General features: G+C 39.1%; 1 protein-coding gene across 1 annotated transcript; it reads right to left on the bottom strand.

The window, feature by feature from the left end:
• Positions 1 to 817: 817 nt before the first annotated feature.
• On the bottom strand, positions 818 to 15,211 carry LOC103470354 (uncharacterized). The gene is made up of 12 exons (XM_008418741.3): positions 14,843 to 15,211; positions 13,364 to 13,475; positions 11,891 to 11,984; positions 11,376 to 11,430; positions 6,354 to 6,494; positions 6,110 to 6,270; positions 5,925 to 6,023; positions 4,748 to 4,893; positions 4,451 to 4,622; positions 4,254 to 4,366; positions 3,620 to 3,707; positions 818 to 2,790 (listed from the first exon to the last, which is right to left on the bottom strand). Exons 1-12 carry the CDS (start codon positions 14,952 to 14,954, stop codon positions 2,737 to 2,739), a joined length of 1,347 nt encoding a protein of 448 aa, XP_008416963.1. The 5' UTR covers positions 14,955 to 15,211; the 3' UTR covers positions 818 to 2,736.
• Positions 15,212 to 16,275: the final 1,064 nt, after the last annotated feature.

Here is a 16,275-nt window from a genome sequence, read left to right as displayed (position 1 = left end):
GGGTTCTCTACCGTCCTCCTGTAGTCCAAAAACGTGAAGGTTGAGCTCTCCAAATTGTCCTGAGGTTGATGTGCGTGTGTGTGTGTGTGTCATGGATTAGGACCTGACCAGGGCGTATCGTCGCCCCACTGAGTGCTGGAGAAAGGCACCACGACTCTGCAAGGATCAGGAGGTACAGTAGATGGACAGTTTAAATAAATGTTCTATATTCTGCTCATTGTATACTTACAAGAGAATAGCATCACTATTTTAAGCATTAGCAATATTATTTATTGTGATCATAACATTATAGTAATATAAGCTATGTCTACTAGCAGATTTCTTATAATTTACCACATTTTGTCAAACTTACAAACAACATGCGTAAAGTAATGGATAATTGTGCATGATTTTCATATTGTTTTGCAAATAAAAAGCTAAAACCTTTGGTGTGGATTTATCCTATGTCAAACTGCAAACATGACTCCTAATCTGTTCTTCCATAAAGAACAGATTTGCAAAATGCACTGAAGATTGTGGTTGTAAAGTGACAAAATGTGGAAGTTCAGAGAGTTGTCCAAACCTCTTAGTTCAGAAGAGTGAACTGAACCAAACTGGGATCGGAACCACAAAGAATGGAACTGGGTGCAACACAAAACCTTAAAAATACTGCATAAAACTACTTTAAAGTTATATGAAATTTTAACTTATGGATACTTTACAAAGTACTAAATTATCAGACAAAATAAAGTGAATAGTTCTGATTAAACTCATTGGTAGCAACTGGGAGCAGGTTTGGGATGAAATGTTTTTTCTAGATTAATAATATACAAGAGACTGAAAAGTCTAAAAATATTTTATTTCAGACAAACAAAAACAGATCGGTTTAGGTTTGTTTTTTTTAAATGATTAAAAAACTATTTTAGAAATGAAAAATCAGTTGAGTTCAAGATTAAAGAAATATATATTTTTAAAAATACCACAGAATGGATGAATTCACAAGTTTAACTAATAATGCATGAAATCATTTTAAAATAAAGTTATTTATAAAAAGACAGATTACCTGAGAGGATACTAACACACAAAACAAGCTAAACGCGTTCACAGTAATATTGCAAACAGCCCGAAGAAGAGCTTTTAAAATGTTTTGGATCAGAGATGAGTAAGGATGCACCAAAGCTTTTATCACAATCAACTGTATTGTTTTAACCTCTTAAATGACACATAAACAAGGAAGTGTTTGATTTTTGTAAACATTTCACAGAACTGAAATAAATAGCCATAAGTAATTATGGGTAATGGCAATGCAAAAAATATTTTTAATGTATTTATAATTCACAGAACCTTCATGAAAAAAAACATTTAAACTGCAAAAGTGTGTTTTTCATCTCAGGTGACTGTCAGATTAAAAGTACCATTTGAAAATAACCTTCTTACAGGCATTAAACAGTTTTCATTAAGCCCACATTTCTGTGTTAAAAATATTTTTTTTATTGGTTTAAGTAATTTAATAATCTTATTTGTTAAGTGACACTCACCACAGCTAAGAGAAATAAAGGCTTAAACCAGCAGTCTGTGTGTAATCAATATATATATTGTGCTTTACTTAGTGAATTGATTTACTGACAAACTATGATAAGAAATCCAACTTGAATTTCCTGTGAAACATTCAGCTTTAAATGATCCTAAATGACCGAGTGCAATTACTTATTTGATTCACAGTGGATCTAAATAGGAAACATTGGCCTAAGAATTAAAAGAGATGAGATGCCAATCTTTTCCTTGTAGTTTTCTCTTTGAGACATTTAAATATCTGGTAATCTGTTCCCAGTAATTAATATACTGGCCTGCTAATTTTACTGATCAGCAGGAAATAAATTAATCGGTTCAAAAATGCTGACATTTAATGAGGCATGACGGTTTGGATAGACGCACCCCTTCGAGTAAAAAGCACCACAGCTGGTGTCGCTAATAAATATTCATGAATCACAAACGCTGGCGTGAAGGCATTAAGTGGAGCTAACGGTTACTCATCAGTTCAGTGCTGCAGCTCAGCTAGGAGCGACACATTAGTGCAGTGACTGCACTGCTCTTCCTGCTTCACTAAGCTCTTGCTACTGTATGTTTCAAACTATAGAAAACAAAAACTTTCCAAGATGGACAGTTTTTTTTTTTGCAGGTTTGCTGCTTCTTCACATCTATTCGTAATGCCCAGGTGTAATAGAGGCGCTGATTATTGCAGTTAAATAGCTATATGCATGACAACACATTCAGGTAATATGTCAGTCAGGGTGTTTCTGTAGGGGACGCACGCTAAAAAAAATACAAAGTATTTACAAGGTGGGTCAATATTTGAAATGGAGAAAAGTCCTTTTGCAAACATTTTTTGAGCATTTGTATCACAAAACCTAAGAGAAAAGGGGAACAAATCCTCCCACTGAGAAAATTACTTTTGCCCAAGACCTAAAATCACAGTTTGTCCTGTGTGCAGTAAAAACAAGGCACTTCTCCACGTCGGCTGCTGAGATGACAGAGGTTGGCAGTGATCGCTGCTGCATTACAGGTTCCACCTACAACTGGCCTGATGATTGTCTACAAACTGCTGCTGATTCAACTACGAATCAGCAGCCACTAATGTCAGGCTGAAATCAAATAAGTTGCTTTTTTTGCCAAAAAAAATACAAACAAATAAAAACGATTATAAAAAAAAAAAAAAAGCAAGAGGCAACACCACCATCCAGATGTAAACCAGCGGCATCAGAGATCCTGTTCTGCTGCACACTGCTGCAGGTACCACTCGTACAGTTTAGCCTATAAAGTAAAAAGTAATGACAGGTTTACTTTTAGAATACAATTAAAAACAAATAAAGTTAACCAAAATATATCACAATTTTCTGAAGCAACAATACGAGAGCACACTATAACCCAGCGTCTCATGCTCAATCAGTCAAAATGAAAGACAAATTTTCAACACATTTAATTGGCTATGTGGTCTGAGCAGTGCTGACGTGAGGAGGAAAGGTTCTCCACGGTCTTGCGGCGCCCACAGCGAATGATCCATCACCGCCACGGTTTATCTTTGATCTCAGAACGTCAAGGAGAAACTGGTGCTCTCGGAGGTGTGTGGATATAGAAGAGATCCCATAGATAAGACCATTTAAAAGGAGTTATGTGTTGATGCTTCTTTGTACCGAGCGCCGGTCGAGCTGCAGCATTCTGGACTATCTGTAAAGGCAGCAGGGATGATTTATCTAGCCCAGTAAAGAATTACAATAGTCCTGGCGAGAGGGCATAAAAGCCTGAACGACCTTCTAAAACTCCTTAAAAGAGAAGTAAAGCTTTGCCGCTGCAGTCAATCGTGGCTGGAAAAAGCTAGATAGCATTTATATGTTCGTCCAACTTAAGACAACAGTCCAGGCCAACGCCCAAACTTCTCACTGCAGAGAAACTTCGAGTAGCTAAAAAGGCATGAACCAAACAATCTCAGATGACAAAGATGAGTCAAAAAAGCACAGAAGCATTTCTGTGTGGATTTGACTGGATGTTTTGGTGAACGACCCAACTTTGACCCATTATCGATTAGAAAGCGGAAACTATGACTATCAGGATACCAGATTATTGAAGGAAAAGTCAGTCTAACCTTCTTAGTTTTGACAATATCATGGATATAATCCATGTACTCCATCATCTTCCTCTTCTCCTTCTTCGTCAGAGTCGTGTTTCTTCGGCTGAGGATGAAGGACAGAGAACCATCAGAACCATAACCCAAAGCGTAAAATGTCTGCATGTGTCTGAGAGACAGGCTGAATGCTAATTTCATCCCAGCCTTTATACATTTTGGACAAAAGGGAAGAAACCAGTATGAATAGAAGCTTGTTCTATAATTTACTGTCATTATGTTTTCTTTCCAGCTAAGGTTTAAAAGTTTTTATTTTTGATTTTCTATTGACAACTTTAAAATATCACATTTAACATTATTTAAAAAAAACAAAACAGGAGAGAGTTCAGTATTTTTTTAAAGTACAATATTCATTCTGCTCCAGATGCCTCCAATATTGATTGAAATGAAAACATAAAGAGTTTTACTTTTTTTTTACCTAATAATTTTGTGAAAGTTTGAAATAAATAAAACTCAAAGCGCAGTTAATAGCAATCAATCTGGTTGATTAATCTAATTGTTGAGAACGCAAGATATCAATATAAATTTTTCTGTCTAATGCTCCAGTTACACATATTTTATGGAGGCGTGTTCATGGGAGTCTTTACGCACTTACCCTGCAAAATATTTTGCTAGGAAAAGCAGGAGGTAGCAAAAAGCCCCAAAAGAGATCACAAAAACTACTTGTTTGTCCTCCGGTATCCATTCCCATGAATACATCACTATCCCCTGGGAGAGACAGATACACAGAATATTTTATTATAATCTTTTCACATCGGTTTTTGCTCTCTTTGAAAGATTTTCTGGACTCACTGTGAAGACCGTAACGGTCTGAGTCGGACCTTCGCCCAGCAGGTCGTGCAGTTGCTCCTTGGAGAAGGTGCTTACAACAAAACTCAGGATGAAGAGGAACGGCAGGAAAAAGCCCAAAGTCAAACACAGAAATGAGTGAAGACGGACACTCCTGTTGAAAGACACGTCGGCCCTGTGTGCAGAGTGACAAAATCTGACTTGAAACATTTAATGCAGCTAAATTGTTTGATTTTCAACCATTTTATACACATCTGTTTTATCAGAGTAAAAGAAAAAAAAAACAGCACTAAATTGAACCTGTCTTGCTCCAGTTTGTTGGTGATGGTCGAACAAATGAGGTCAGAGTCTTTCTCCAGCTGATCTAAAGTCTTCTGGACAGCCTGGTTGATGGTCTTCTCAATCGTTTGACAAACGCTGTCAATCTGGTTCACACACCTGCTTGGCTAAAAGACGCAAAGATGGAAAAAAAAAACAACAATTTAATCCACAAAAACAATTGTAAAGTAAAAGCATCTCATGCATCTCAGTAAAATTCTGCAACAAAACCTGAGGGTATTTTGACAGACAGCCCTGTGCAAGAAGCTGCAAGTGAGGTTGCTCAGCAAAAACAAGAACACTGCAAACCAAGGGAGATACAAATCGACCACGCAGTGCAGACCTCAGGGACAGTAGATCACACGCAGCTATAGCTATAAGTTTGGGTATGAGACACAACTCTTAACCCCGCAGTCCTAAGAGGGGCTGAGTGGTGAACCCTGCATGAACTTTTTACCCTGTGCGCAGTCCCACCAGGGTTGCATTGATCCTGTGTGTGCTGCTCCCCAAGTTTTCTTTTTTCATGTTTTTGGGAACCGACGGGACGGCCCACGGCTTTCCCACTGTCCAACCGTGACATCTGCCTCTCTGCAGGAGGGTTAAACTGAAGCTGATAAAAATCTATGACACAAATCCCCATTTGCATCTAAAGCTCATCAACTCCAATCAAACACAATTAGGGAATTTGAAGGAAAACTACGGGCATTTATAATGTACAAATCTATCAGGAAAAAGCTCCAAAGCCTAAGCGAGGACAGGTCAGCTCAACACGATTGAAACCGCGCGTTCATCTTGAGTAAAAGTAACAAGAGTTTCATTGAATTTACATAAAAGGAAAAGAAATGCACAAAATGAACTAGTTGTTTAAAATTGCAGAAACACTAAAAATAATTAAGCATATTTATTTTTAGTTAAAATAACGCCGTCTTCACCTCTTCCTCTTCTGACACAAGGACATTAAATGTGTTGGCAGCTTTTAAGTGACTGTTGAATGAAATATTATACCTTCACACTATTGTGCAGTTATAGAAGCAGCCCAATGGAACCAGTGCATCACCACAAACCTAGACACACCTTTGTCCAGAATATACTCTTATTTTTAAAAATGGATCTCGACCCCAAAATAATTAAATCCAAATTCAGGAACACTGAATTTCACCTTCTGTGGGTTGGGGATGTATATCGTCGGCATCTCAAAACCACATTTGTTGAGGCCTGGACGGCGGCACAGCTCCTGGACAATCTGCATCATTACTCTCTGCGGAGAAAAAAAAAACATACATTTATAAGCTAATACTTTTTCTGGGTAAAAGTTAAAACAGCTTTAATGGACAAAAAGCTGACCTGTCTGTCCGTCTCCTTCCCAGCTTCGTCTGCTTTGCTGAGATAAAACAACAGCTTGTCTCCACATTTGTCGCTCAGCTTCTCCACGATGTTGAGCGTCCGTTTGCACAGCGCCTGACCCATCGGGTCAAAGAAGACGAATACCAGGTCCGCCTGTTCTCCTGCGCAACAATAATTAGACGCGTCAACACCTTCGGAGCAACTCTGATGATGCCAAAAACATAAACCCTTAAGTTCTTATTACCCAACCAGGTGATGGCGCTGTTGACATCAAATGGGTAGATCATGTCCCCGTCCACCAAACCAGGAGTGTCCACGAACGTCACCAGGCTGAATTTCTTCTGCTTTGAGGTGGAGATCTCAGCAGACAGGTAGTCCATCACACCTGTAAAAAAGAAAAAAAAGAAAAAGAAAGAGAGTTTGGATGAACATGACCGACAAAGCTGAGTCACTGCAGGATTCTGCTGTATCTGATGTACGCAGTGTGGTCAATACTTGGAGACCGGAGGGAGTTCAGCGATACCGAGATCATAAACTCTTTGTTCCTTGCAGGTTTGCAATTTCACAAACTTTGCTTTTTAGAGGCTCAGTAAAAAAAGAAAAAAAAAGCTGTCGTGGCTCATGAATCATTTGAATGTCGCTGATGTCTCACTGTCCCCTCTGTGGACAGGTCTGTTGTCACTGTTACACACAACAGCTCTTCAACTGGCAGCTTTAGTGTGGGCCGTAGGACGTAAAGCTAGCCAGTGAAGAACGACTGTGAGGCAACGCACTGCGAGGCCATCGTAACGCATCACAGCGAGCACCGTCCCCACAGACAGAACAGGATCCACAGGCAGAGGATTTACACGATTGGGGTGAATGTCGAGTTTATTTAGGGCTTTTAATGATTCGTTTGAACCACTTGTTTTCCAGATTACAAAGATATATTTTTTGATTTATTTCCACTTTACTGGTGTTTAAATTCTAAGTTTTCATGGATTTTTTTTTTTTATCCAGACATGGATAACGTGTGCATACATCCTCAAATGTATGCAGATTGTTTGGTTACACTAATATTTTGTTACATTTCCTTCAGGACGTTGACCTTTGACCACATCATGTTTTTCCATCACCAACAAACTTTCAGTCTAATTCTGGTTGAATATTTGACCTCCTATCGCTATTGGTAGAACTAATTTAAATAGTTTGACTTTCTAACAAAGGTCTGGCTTCAAGGCACAGTCCATAAACTTTCAACTGGGCTGAGGTTGAAGCCTTCCCAGAACATTAATGTTATCCTGCTTTATCCACTCCAGAACAATATTTAAAGTGTGTTTGGGATAATGTTCAATTTTAACCATCCAGTTTCTAATCTGAAGGAAACTTGAACAATTTTGAAGTACAGTAGCACTGGTAACAAAACAGACCCGCAGCATGATGCAGCCACCACCCCTGGTAGTTTGTACATTGTGCAAATAGACTTCTTCTTACTGAGACCAAAAAGCTCAATATCTGTCTCACTAACCAGTAACACTGGTTTTTAGTTTTGAAATATATTTGCGCCTTGGCTGAGTCTATGTTGACCATTATGCTTTCTTGTTTCCACCAGATTACAACCTTTTGGGCCAGTTGGTTGAAAGTTGGACAGAGAAATCAGATTCATGTCGGGAAGTAGAATTGGGAGATATTGTTTAAAAATAAAATCTCTCATTTTTTTATACAAAATTAGATTTCCAATTTTACTTGATTTCCCCCCACCCCCACTTTTGTTCCTTAAAAAAATTATTTCAATAAATACTTCTGCGTGGGTGGACTGACATCACTCTGGACAGCCAAGAAATGATTGGTGAAAAAAACAATCCAGATTTTCAAAACTTAAATCAGCCACCATATTTAAATGAGCAGGAACATTTCTACTAAGAAAAGCTCCAAAACACCAGCAAAGATTATTCCAGAAACGTGCTAATGGCCTCGTTTACTTGTTTTTAAAAAAAATAAAGGTAGAGGTAATTTTATTTATAGAGCACATTTTCAGCAACAAGGCCACACAAAGTGCTATTAACTATAACTAAAATAACTGTAAAAGCCAAATTTAAATGTGTCGTTAAAACCCAAATGAATGTTACGGTAATAATAATAAAACATTCACGCCCGTAGTAGACAGGTAGACTTCAGAGCAGAGCTGTTGAGCTTCCCACTGAAACGGAGTGCAGGCCTGGGATGACACTGAGGCTGTTTTATACGAAGAGGCAGGTGTCAACACCCGACACAAATCAAACCCTTGTGCTGCAGCGAGCAGGACCACTGCTGCTGCTGTGCCACATTAGCATTCCCTTATCAACGCAATATCAATACAAGCGTCTCCGAGTATAAAACCTTAGAGGTCCGCACTGTGCAAACAGGCAGTTATTAGAAAAGAAATGTTAATAAGCACATGTGTAAATGCAATCAAACTTAATTAAATGCTGATAACGTGAACTGAAGTCAGTCTGGATGATTCTTAAAATATAAATGCTTGAATATAAAATGGATGATGCTTTAAGAAGAGAAGCATTACAGTTTGATTCAAATTAAAAAAGCCAGAAAAGGGAAACGAGTGATTCCAATCTATATGAGCAGAGTTTCTTAACTGAACGCAAGAAAGCTTTGCAGCAGATTCACAACACTAAAAAAAAAAAAAAGGGGGGGGGAAGAAAAGCTTCAAGACGGCTGCAAAGAAGCTTTTGCCAGATTAAACTCGTAAAACTAGACTGACTGCATATGGTTAAAATTAAATGAGCAGAGTCAAAACCTTCGTTCTAGACAATAATGAAGCGTTTCCCGAGTAGAATGTTGCATAAAAGTCCAAACAACAGGTAGAGAGCACAGAGACAGACAGAATCCATGTTCAAACGCTCATCATTCAAATAAGTGTTTCTCCTAAAAGTGAGTCAGCATCTCCTCCGGCAAAAGGATATGTGATGATCTTCTGATGAGTCATCCTCAGTCCCTGGGAAAGCTTAATAAAAGCCTGATGTGCCTCTTCCAGATGCAGCGAGGAAGTTCAGAAGATATAAATCCAGCTCTTTTGTCCAGCAGCAGCAGCAGCAGCAGAGCGACTCTGGCCTGCAGAGCAGAGCTGTTGCTGCTCCAGCACGGGGCTCCACCGCCTCTAATGGCTGTGACATTTCTCAGCCGCCCCTCCTGACTACACTGCACTGCTGTCGACGGGGCGTGTGACTCATACGCCATACCATGAGTCCGCACCCAGTGAACCTTCTCGCTCTGCATACTCCCCGGTCAACATACGCGCGCCGCACCCCACCCCCTCCAGCAGCACCAGCGCTCAGGCAGCAGGCACACCCAGTGTCTCTCCAGTGACTCCGCTGATGCGCACGTTCTCACTTTTATATAAACCAGAGTCGTTTCAGCGGGCACATGTCTGATCCAAACACCGCCTACTGCGTGTGAGACAAGGAGGGGGGAACAGGTGGGATTTCTAACTTAACAACTGTGATTTAAAACAAACAAAAAAGATGTCTGGAATCAAAACTGGTTTTTTGTATTTTGCAAGTAAAAAGCCAGACTTTAAAAATAAAATCTGTAGTGGTTTTCATGGCTGGGGTTAAATTGAGTAAAAATTGACTTTTTTTTATTTATATCAGATTATAATGGTTATTTCCTCATCAGAAACATGCATGGAGTGTTGCTTTGATTATTTCATGAATGTTGGAGAAATCTCCAATAGCCACCATTTGAAGCAACAAAAAGCTCCTCCTCAGTGCTGCAGTCTCCAGCCGAGTATCCGCCTCACACATCACCCCTCCTCCACAACTACCCCACTCAACTCCTCCAGACTAGCGGCAGCAACAATTAGCAAACACCTGGTGGAACTGTGAGTTTGCTGAGCTCATCGTAACAGCTACTTCTCATTCCAAAAATGTTGTAAACAGCATAAGAAAGAGGCATTGCTGTGTCGATGTGCTGAAAGTGTAGCTCCTACTGTAGGGGCTTCTTAAAGAGACAGAGGCCCAATTTACAGGTGTAAAATTACAAAGTGGCAAAAGGTAACGTATGCCTGGAAAAACACATCATGCCACCCAGACGGTGGAAAATTTGTGGTGCTGCGGGCCTGTTTGTCTTCCAAAGGCAGACTACACCCATAAAGAAACCTCCGAAATATGAAGAGATTTTCAGAGAAAATCTAGTGAACTCTGAGAAACGACTGAAATTGAGTCACCACTGTGTGTTTCATCTAAAACATGGTCACATCAGCACCTACAAATGGTTCACCAGATAACCAATAAACCTTATTTGATGATCATGTCAGTCCTCAGAACCAAATCATGCAGAAAACCTGTGACCTGAGCGCAAAAAAAGAGAGTGGAGGAGAAAACCCAGGATGGTGGACGATCTAATGGTCAAAGATTGTTTGTATGGCCCATCGCTGGGAAATGTTATAGCAAGAATATTGAATAAAAGATTATTGTATTTAGCCTTTTTACACATCTTTATCAGAGTTGGGAAAGATGTGGCATCATTGTGACATGACTCCTTGACAATAGCCTCTCTGTCATTATATTTCAAATATGTTGCCTGCATACAAGATTAGACCAAAATGGAGTAAGACAAGCAGCCAAATCATAAAGAAAAACTTTGAAAGACCTTTAGAAATCTCTATAAAGACCATTAAATTAGATTACATGAAGTAAATGATAAAGAAAGGAGTTGTGATTTTGTCTGATGGAGAGGAAATAAAAATCTCTCAGGGTTCCAAGAAGGTAGAGAGGATTTCTAGGGATGTGAAAAAAAATTGACACGCCACAACAGGTTAATTTTAAATAGAAAAAAGAAATGTTTGACACATGTTTAGATTAAGGGTAAATAATTCACCAGCCTTGCAGTGGGAATCATTTTAACACTCTTCCTTTGCTTTTTACGTGATTGAAAAGCAACTGTGTTCAATAAAAAAAGGGAAATCAAATGTATTTCTATGATTATACTGGTTACAAAAGTGGCACTATTTTAATTAGCTTCCATTTAACATGCTAATATGACAGCAGGCTAAAATTCTGATGCAAAACTTCATCAGCTTATGAGAAAAATAAACATGTACGACACCGTTTTATTCCCAGAGACATTTCAAGGAAACACCTACACTGAATAAGATACAAAATGGGGCAACCTTCTGTTTTCCCAGAGCAACAGTATTTGCAGATAAATTATACAAAACACTCAGAAAATGTCCTTCATGTTCTAAGTTATGAGTTTCAATAAAAAATAAAAAATAATAATCAAATCTTACCTTTGAACTCAAGGATAGGTCGGAAATGAGGATAGAGATGTAATGTTGCATTTCCCTGTGAAAGAGTTAAAAATGCAACATAAGAGGGACACATCTCTACAGCAGAGTCTGTTTTAGTTTCAGTCATGTGATTTGGGGATTAGAACCAGCTTGCATGCTGCAGCAGCTGGATATCCTTGGTTTGGCCACTCTGCAGTCCTGACTGTAAATATTTTATTCATCCTCATCACTCTGACCAAAGCGGGTTATGAACAGGGAGTTAAAGCGTGAGAGAGGAGGGAGAGGCAGGCGGCTCCCAAACCTGTTTAAGTGCTGCAAAGATGACTCAGGGCACGCAACAGAGTGCATGATTGAAGCCGAATGCATAATAAGAAATTAACATAGGAAAAAAATAGGACGCGTAAGAGATGCTTCTAATTAAGGCATCGAGTAGCAATAAAGTTTTCCACCGACATCCAAAAATCTTAAAAACCAAGAGCTTGTGTTCTGTCTGCACGTCTCCATGTCGATCTTACCGTCAGCGACTCTCTCTTGCGACCACTAGTGATGAAGGTAAAGCCCTGAGTTTCAATGGCCACACCGGTTTTCTGAATGTGCTCTTCAACATACCTGCAGAGACAGAATCAGGCCAGAAATTAGAATGAAAATATTTACAGGATTCAGTGGTGTCGAGCATGCAAACATCTCAGACCTGACCTTTTTCAAAACATTTAGCTTCTTCAAGCAAGGCTTTTTAAAAACGCCGTAGTCACAAATTTAGATCTGGTCAATCAACCTTTTATCACTCAGCTGATGTCTTAAGGCCTTCAAGAAATGAGTGTTTTATAAACCTTGACACGGGGTGATGATCACAAGTTCATTGTTCACATAAAAGAGGGTTCTGCAATTTTAATGATCTTACTCATTTAAAAATCCAGACAGAGCTTATTATGTATAATTCATTCACGACTGTTCTAAATTATAAAGATTAATTAATGTGTGAAACTTTGAAAAGTTTATTCTTTGAGACGCATCACATGTTGTAGCATTGAGTTTACACAAGGTGGTAGGAAAAAAAAAAGTTGTTCATTAAATGATTTCTCATTTCTTTGCTGACGAGATGCTTCCTGAATCCCCGATTCAAACTCTATTCGATTCGTTTCCTGATTCAGGGTCGGGTCGGGGACGCAGCTGGCCCAGAAACCTGAAGAACGCCCACTCAGAGGAAAGAACCGAGCACGCTCACTGGGAACGGCAGCCGAGAAATCACTTGAACACCATGTCTCAAACTCTGAAGTTTATTTTTGTTTTCCATTTCTCAAGTATAAAAGCAAAAAAAGAAAAAAGAAAAACACATTAGTACAAAATGTGTGGTTGGAATCAGAATAAGGAAGCTGACTGTCTCTTTTATTTTCCTGCAATTTATTTTGAAATCACTTCTTAATTGGTTTAAGCAGGTTAACACGCTGCAGAGCTGCTCTCACAGCTGATTATTTCCCATTGAGCCCACAAAAACAAACGTCTTTAACACAGTGGGCATCCTGGTGCTAATAAATCCTGCTCCAGAAGCTGTTTAACTCCTGTTTTGCAACACTGCTGATCACAGATCAGCTGATCAGGCTGGGGAAATGTTCACAAGCACCAGTTGTTTAAAACAGCATTAATATATTCAGGTAATGATTTCAGGTGGTTTACAAAACCATCGAATAACACAGCATCAAAAATATATTACACTTAACACAATAAACAGTTAGAAATTACAACTATCATTTTGTTCCTCTCATGGTCTAAAAAAAACACACAAAAAAACATGGTTTAAGATGGAACAAACTGTTGAAGTTCCTCAGCAACATATTCTCCACCCATGTAGTGCACAGGTGCCATGTGTGTATACCATGATAATATTTATGACGCACAGATTACTAAACTCTCTCCACAGATGAAGCGGAGAGTTTAAAAACCAGACGAATGCATGTTGGATCAGTGAATTTTAAGAAAAGATGTTCTACCAGTTAATGAAGGAGCTCTTCCCTGCAGAGTGATTTCCCATGATCATCACGATAATCTTCTTCCTCGGAGGAAGGAGCCGGACTCCGAGGCTGCTGGCAATTTTCACCAGACCTGCAAACACACAATGTAATCCAATACTAAAACAATTATATTCAGGCTAAATATAAATGTATTTCATAAAAAAATAAATTATAAATAAATAAATACCTAAGTGCACTCTTTAGACATTTGCATGTGAGTATGCACATGCAAATGGAAATTTGCATTCAAGGGCGCACACAAATATTGAAATCAAAATGTGGAAATCACTGAGAAGGAACAGAAACACTTTAGAAAACCTTTACCGAGTAGTTTTTTTTGTCATTTTTACACTATAAAATGTATGTATGGCTTATTAAAGAATAACTATGACTCAACTGTTTGACTAAACAATTTCTCTTTTTAAAGGAAACTGATTTTTATCTAATTTTCTCTTCTGTTTTTTAAGCTATACATGGTCTTTGTCCAAAGTAGTTGTGTAAGTTACATCTGGCATGCATTTGCATTTTCCAGATATTTCACTAACTCCTTAGGATAAAATCTTATAAGAAGCATCTCCTGGCTACAACTGTAGACCAGCAGTTGGGAGTGTTCAACGTTTTACTGGTAAAATTGAAAAGTCTAGACCAAAGCTTTCAGGCAAGTCTTTCTTGATTTAACATTTCATTTAACATACGGATGTTTAACAACCATCCATGTGAGTTGTCCACAGCATCCACAGGTTGAGCATGATGTGACAAAACCCACTTCTGTTCTTCAAACAACCATCGGTACGATGCTGATGCTGCATCAAAAACGTTATTTTAAAATAGTTCATATTTCAAAAATGAAATCAGGACTCTGTGGGTTTCCTCTTCTGTTCGACTGAACTGAAGCAGCCAGATTGTTTGGCCAGGGCAGGTTTATCTGTGTAACATCTGATCCTGAAGAAAGGAAAAGCTACTCTCTGTTGTCTGCAGTTCTTCTGGTTCAACACGAACCAGAAGAATTGCAGTTCTTGCATTTGTGTCTTTCTGCTCAGTTTGCAAGTCCTAGAACTATTGTTACCAAGGAAAGCTCTGTGAGGAGTTAAGAGCAAAGTCTGCAGTCACACACATAGTTACTCCACATAACAGCGTCGGTGTGAGAGCAATCGCTCTTTACAACAGCAGTTACATTTGTTTGAAGTGGAAGTAACCGGGTTAAGCCCTGTGTAAGAAGACATTGGCAGTGAGTGCACAGATAGGGGCGCTGCCTGCCAAGAGGGGAGCGTCTCTGGTTCAGGTGTCATGTTTGTCACACTGACAGCAGCTGCTGCGGACAGACCGCTGCAAAATCTCTGCTAGCCCACAAATCACCGTAAAACCCTTCTGCTGTTCAACATTGAACAACCACGCTCTTGTCTGCTTGTTTGTGCTTTAACGCTGCTGTAATCCGAGTGTCCGCCGCTGGGTATTTACCGTTCTCGCTGTCCACATACAGACTGTGGCATTCCTTCAGGATCCTCTCGCTCGGGGTGGTGATCGCAGACTCCAGGGGGTTCGCCACATACCGGGGCTTTCTGCCCGACATGATCAAACCACGAACACACACGGAAACCGTGGATCTCCTTGCAGTTTCCAGAGGGGGAAAGGTTTCAGGGTTGCACACGGCACGTTCACACTGTGCTTCTGTGAGGAAGAAGCGCCCTCCTGTGGTGACACCTGCGCCTCAAGCAGTCATTTGTGATAGTGGAGTAACTTTGACTTAAAAACACTAAGCTACTGTTGATAATTGGTCAGTTTTTTATGACTAAGATTGGAGAGGAATTACAGACTTATGACAACTGTCCACCGCTATTGTTTTTGCTTGCATTTATGCTAGCAACCACATAATATAGCCTAGCAAAGAAAAATACTATCCTAACTATAACTCCACTTTTAAATGATAATAAGTGTTTAGTCCTAAATTTATGGTTTAAGACAATTGAAAAGGAACTCAGAAAAAAATCTAAAGTGTTCACCATGATGTGAAAAAAACAATAAGTTCTCTCACAGATCTAAGTCAAGTTTCAAACTACTAAATTAAAAATCTACCTAGTCTGTGAGAACTATTTAGGAAACTCTCACGCAAACATTTTGCAACAACTCCCTCCAAGGGGCAAGATTTAGCAATAACCAACCCATGTGACAGGCAGCCCCATTCTCTCCTAATGCAAGCCTGCTTACATAATATTATTTTTCACTGTTCTGTGAAACGAAAGTATCTTGTGTAGAAAACGCAGAAATAAAACATTGGATGTCATTGTTTTAATTTATCCATGTACACAGCATTTAATGAAAAGTTATCTTTCTGCAAATGAGTTTAACAGGAGGGAAAACTGAGAGAATAAAGACAGGGAGAGCACTGTTTGTGCAAAACAGTATTGTTCACAAACACGCCCTTTTTATTCTTTAAAGAAAAGCTGCATAATTATATTGCCTTTATTGAATCTTCATGCACCAAACGCTATTGTTTATGGGAGTAGAACGTCTTAAATTATGCCTGTGCTTCATTGCACCGTCTTGCAATGCTTCAATTCTCTTTGAAGGAATTTGCATGAAGGTCAACAAACGGCATTCTGAAGCACATGGAGTTGACTTGACCTGTTGGGAAAGGGTTAAAACTCACATGCTCAAAGCTGTGGTTATGATTAAGAAAAATCTCTTTTCTTCAACTGGAGAAAAGGTTAACATTGGACAAATCCTTTCACATTTTAGTGCAACCTTGTCTCAGGATCTGTGTAATAATACATAGAGCTGAGAAAAACCTTTCTGCAAACCAAAATATGTGTTAAGAAAATTTGCCCTGGCATAAAATCGTATTTGTTTGTTTCAGGCTAGATGTTGAGTAATTCTAAACATGTACTACAAAG

This window comes from Poecilia reticulata, chromosome 9 (genome assembly GCF_904066995.2).
Source record: "Poecilia reticulata chromosome 9, P_reticulata-male-v2, whole genome shotgun sequence".
In the NCBI taxonomy this organism is placed as follows: Eukaryota; Metazoa; Chordata; class Actinopteri; order Cyprinodontiformes; family Poeciliidae; genus Poecilia; species Poecilia reticulata.
Note: the sequence above shows the minus strand (reverse complement) of the source record. Positions and strands in the feature narration are given on the sequence as shown.

Bases quoted from the DNA above. Each gene is read 5' to 3' on its own strand.
- LOC103470354 (XM_008418741.3), bottom strand. From the start codon at position 14,954: ATGTCGGGCAGAAAGCCCCGGTATGTGGCGAACCCCCTGGAGTCTGCG. The intron at 11,431-11,890 runs GTAAGATCGACA...ACTCTTTCACAG, and splicing joins GCAAGAGAGAGTCGCTGACG to GGAAATGCAACATTACATCT. The intron at 3,708-4,253 runs GTAAGTGCGTAA...CTTCATCCTCAG, and splicing joins CTAGCAAAATATTTTGCAGG to CCGAAGAAACACGACTCTGA.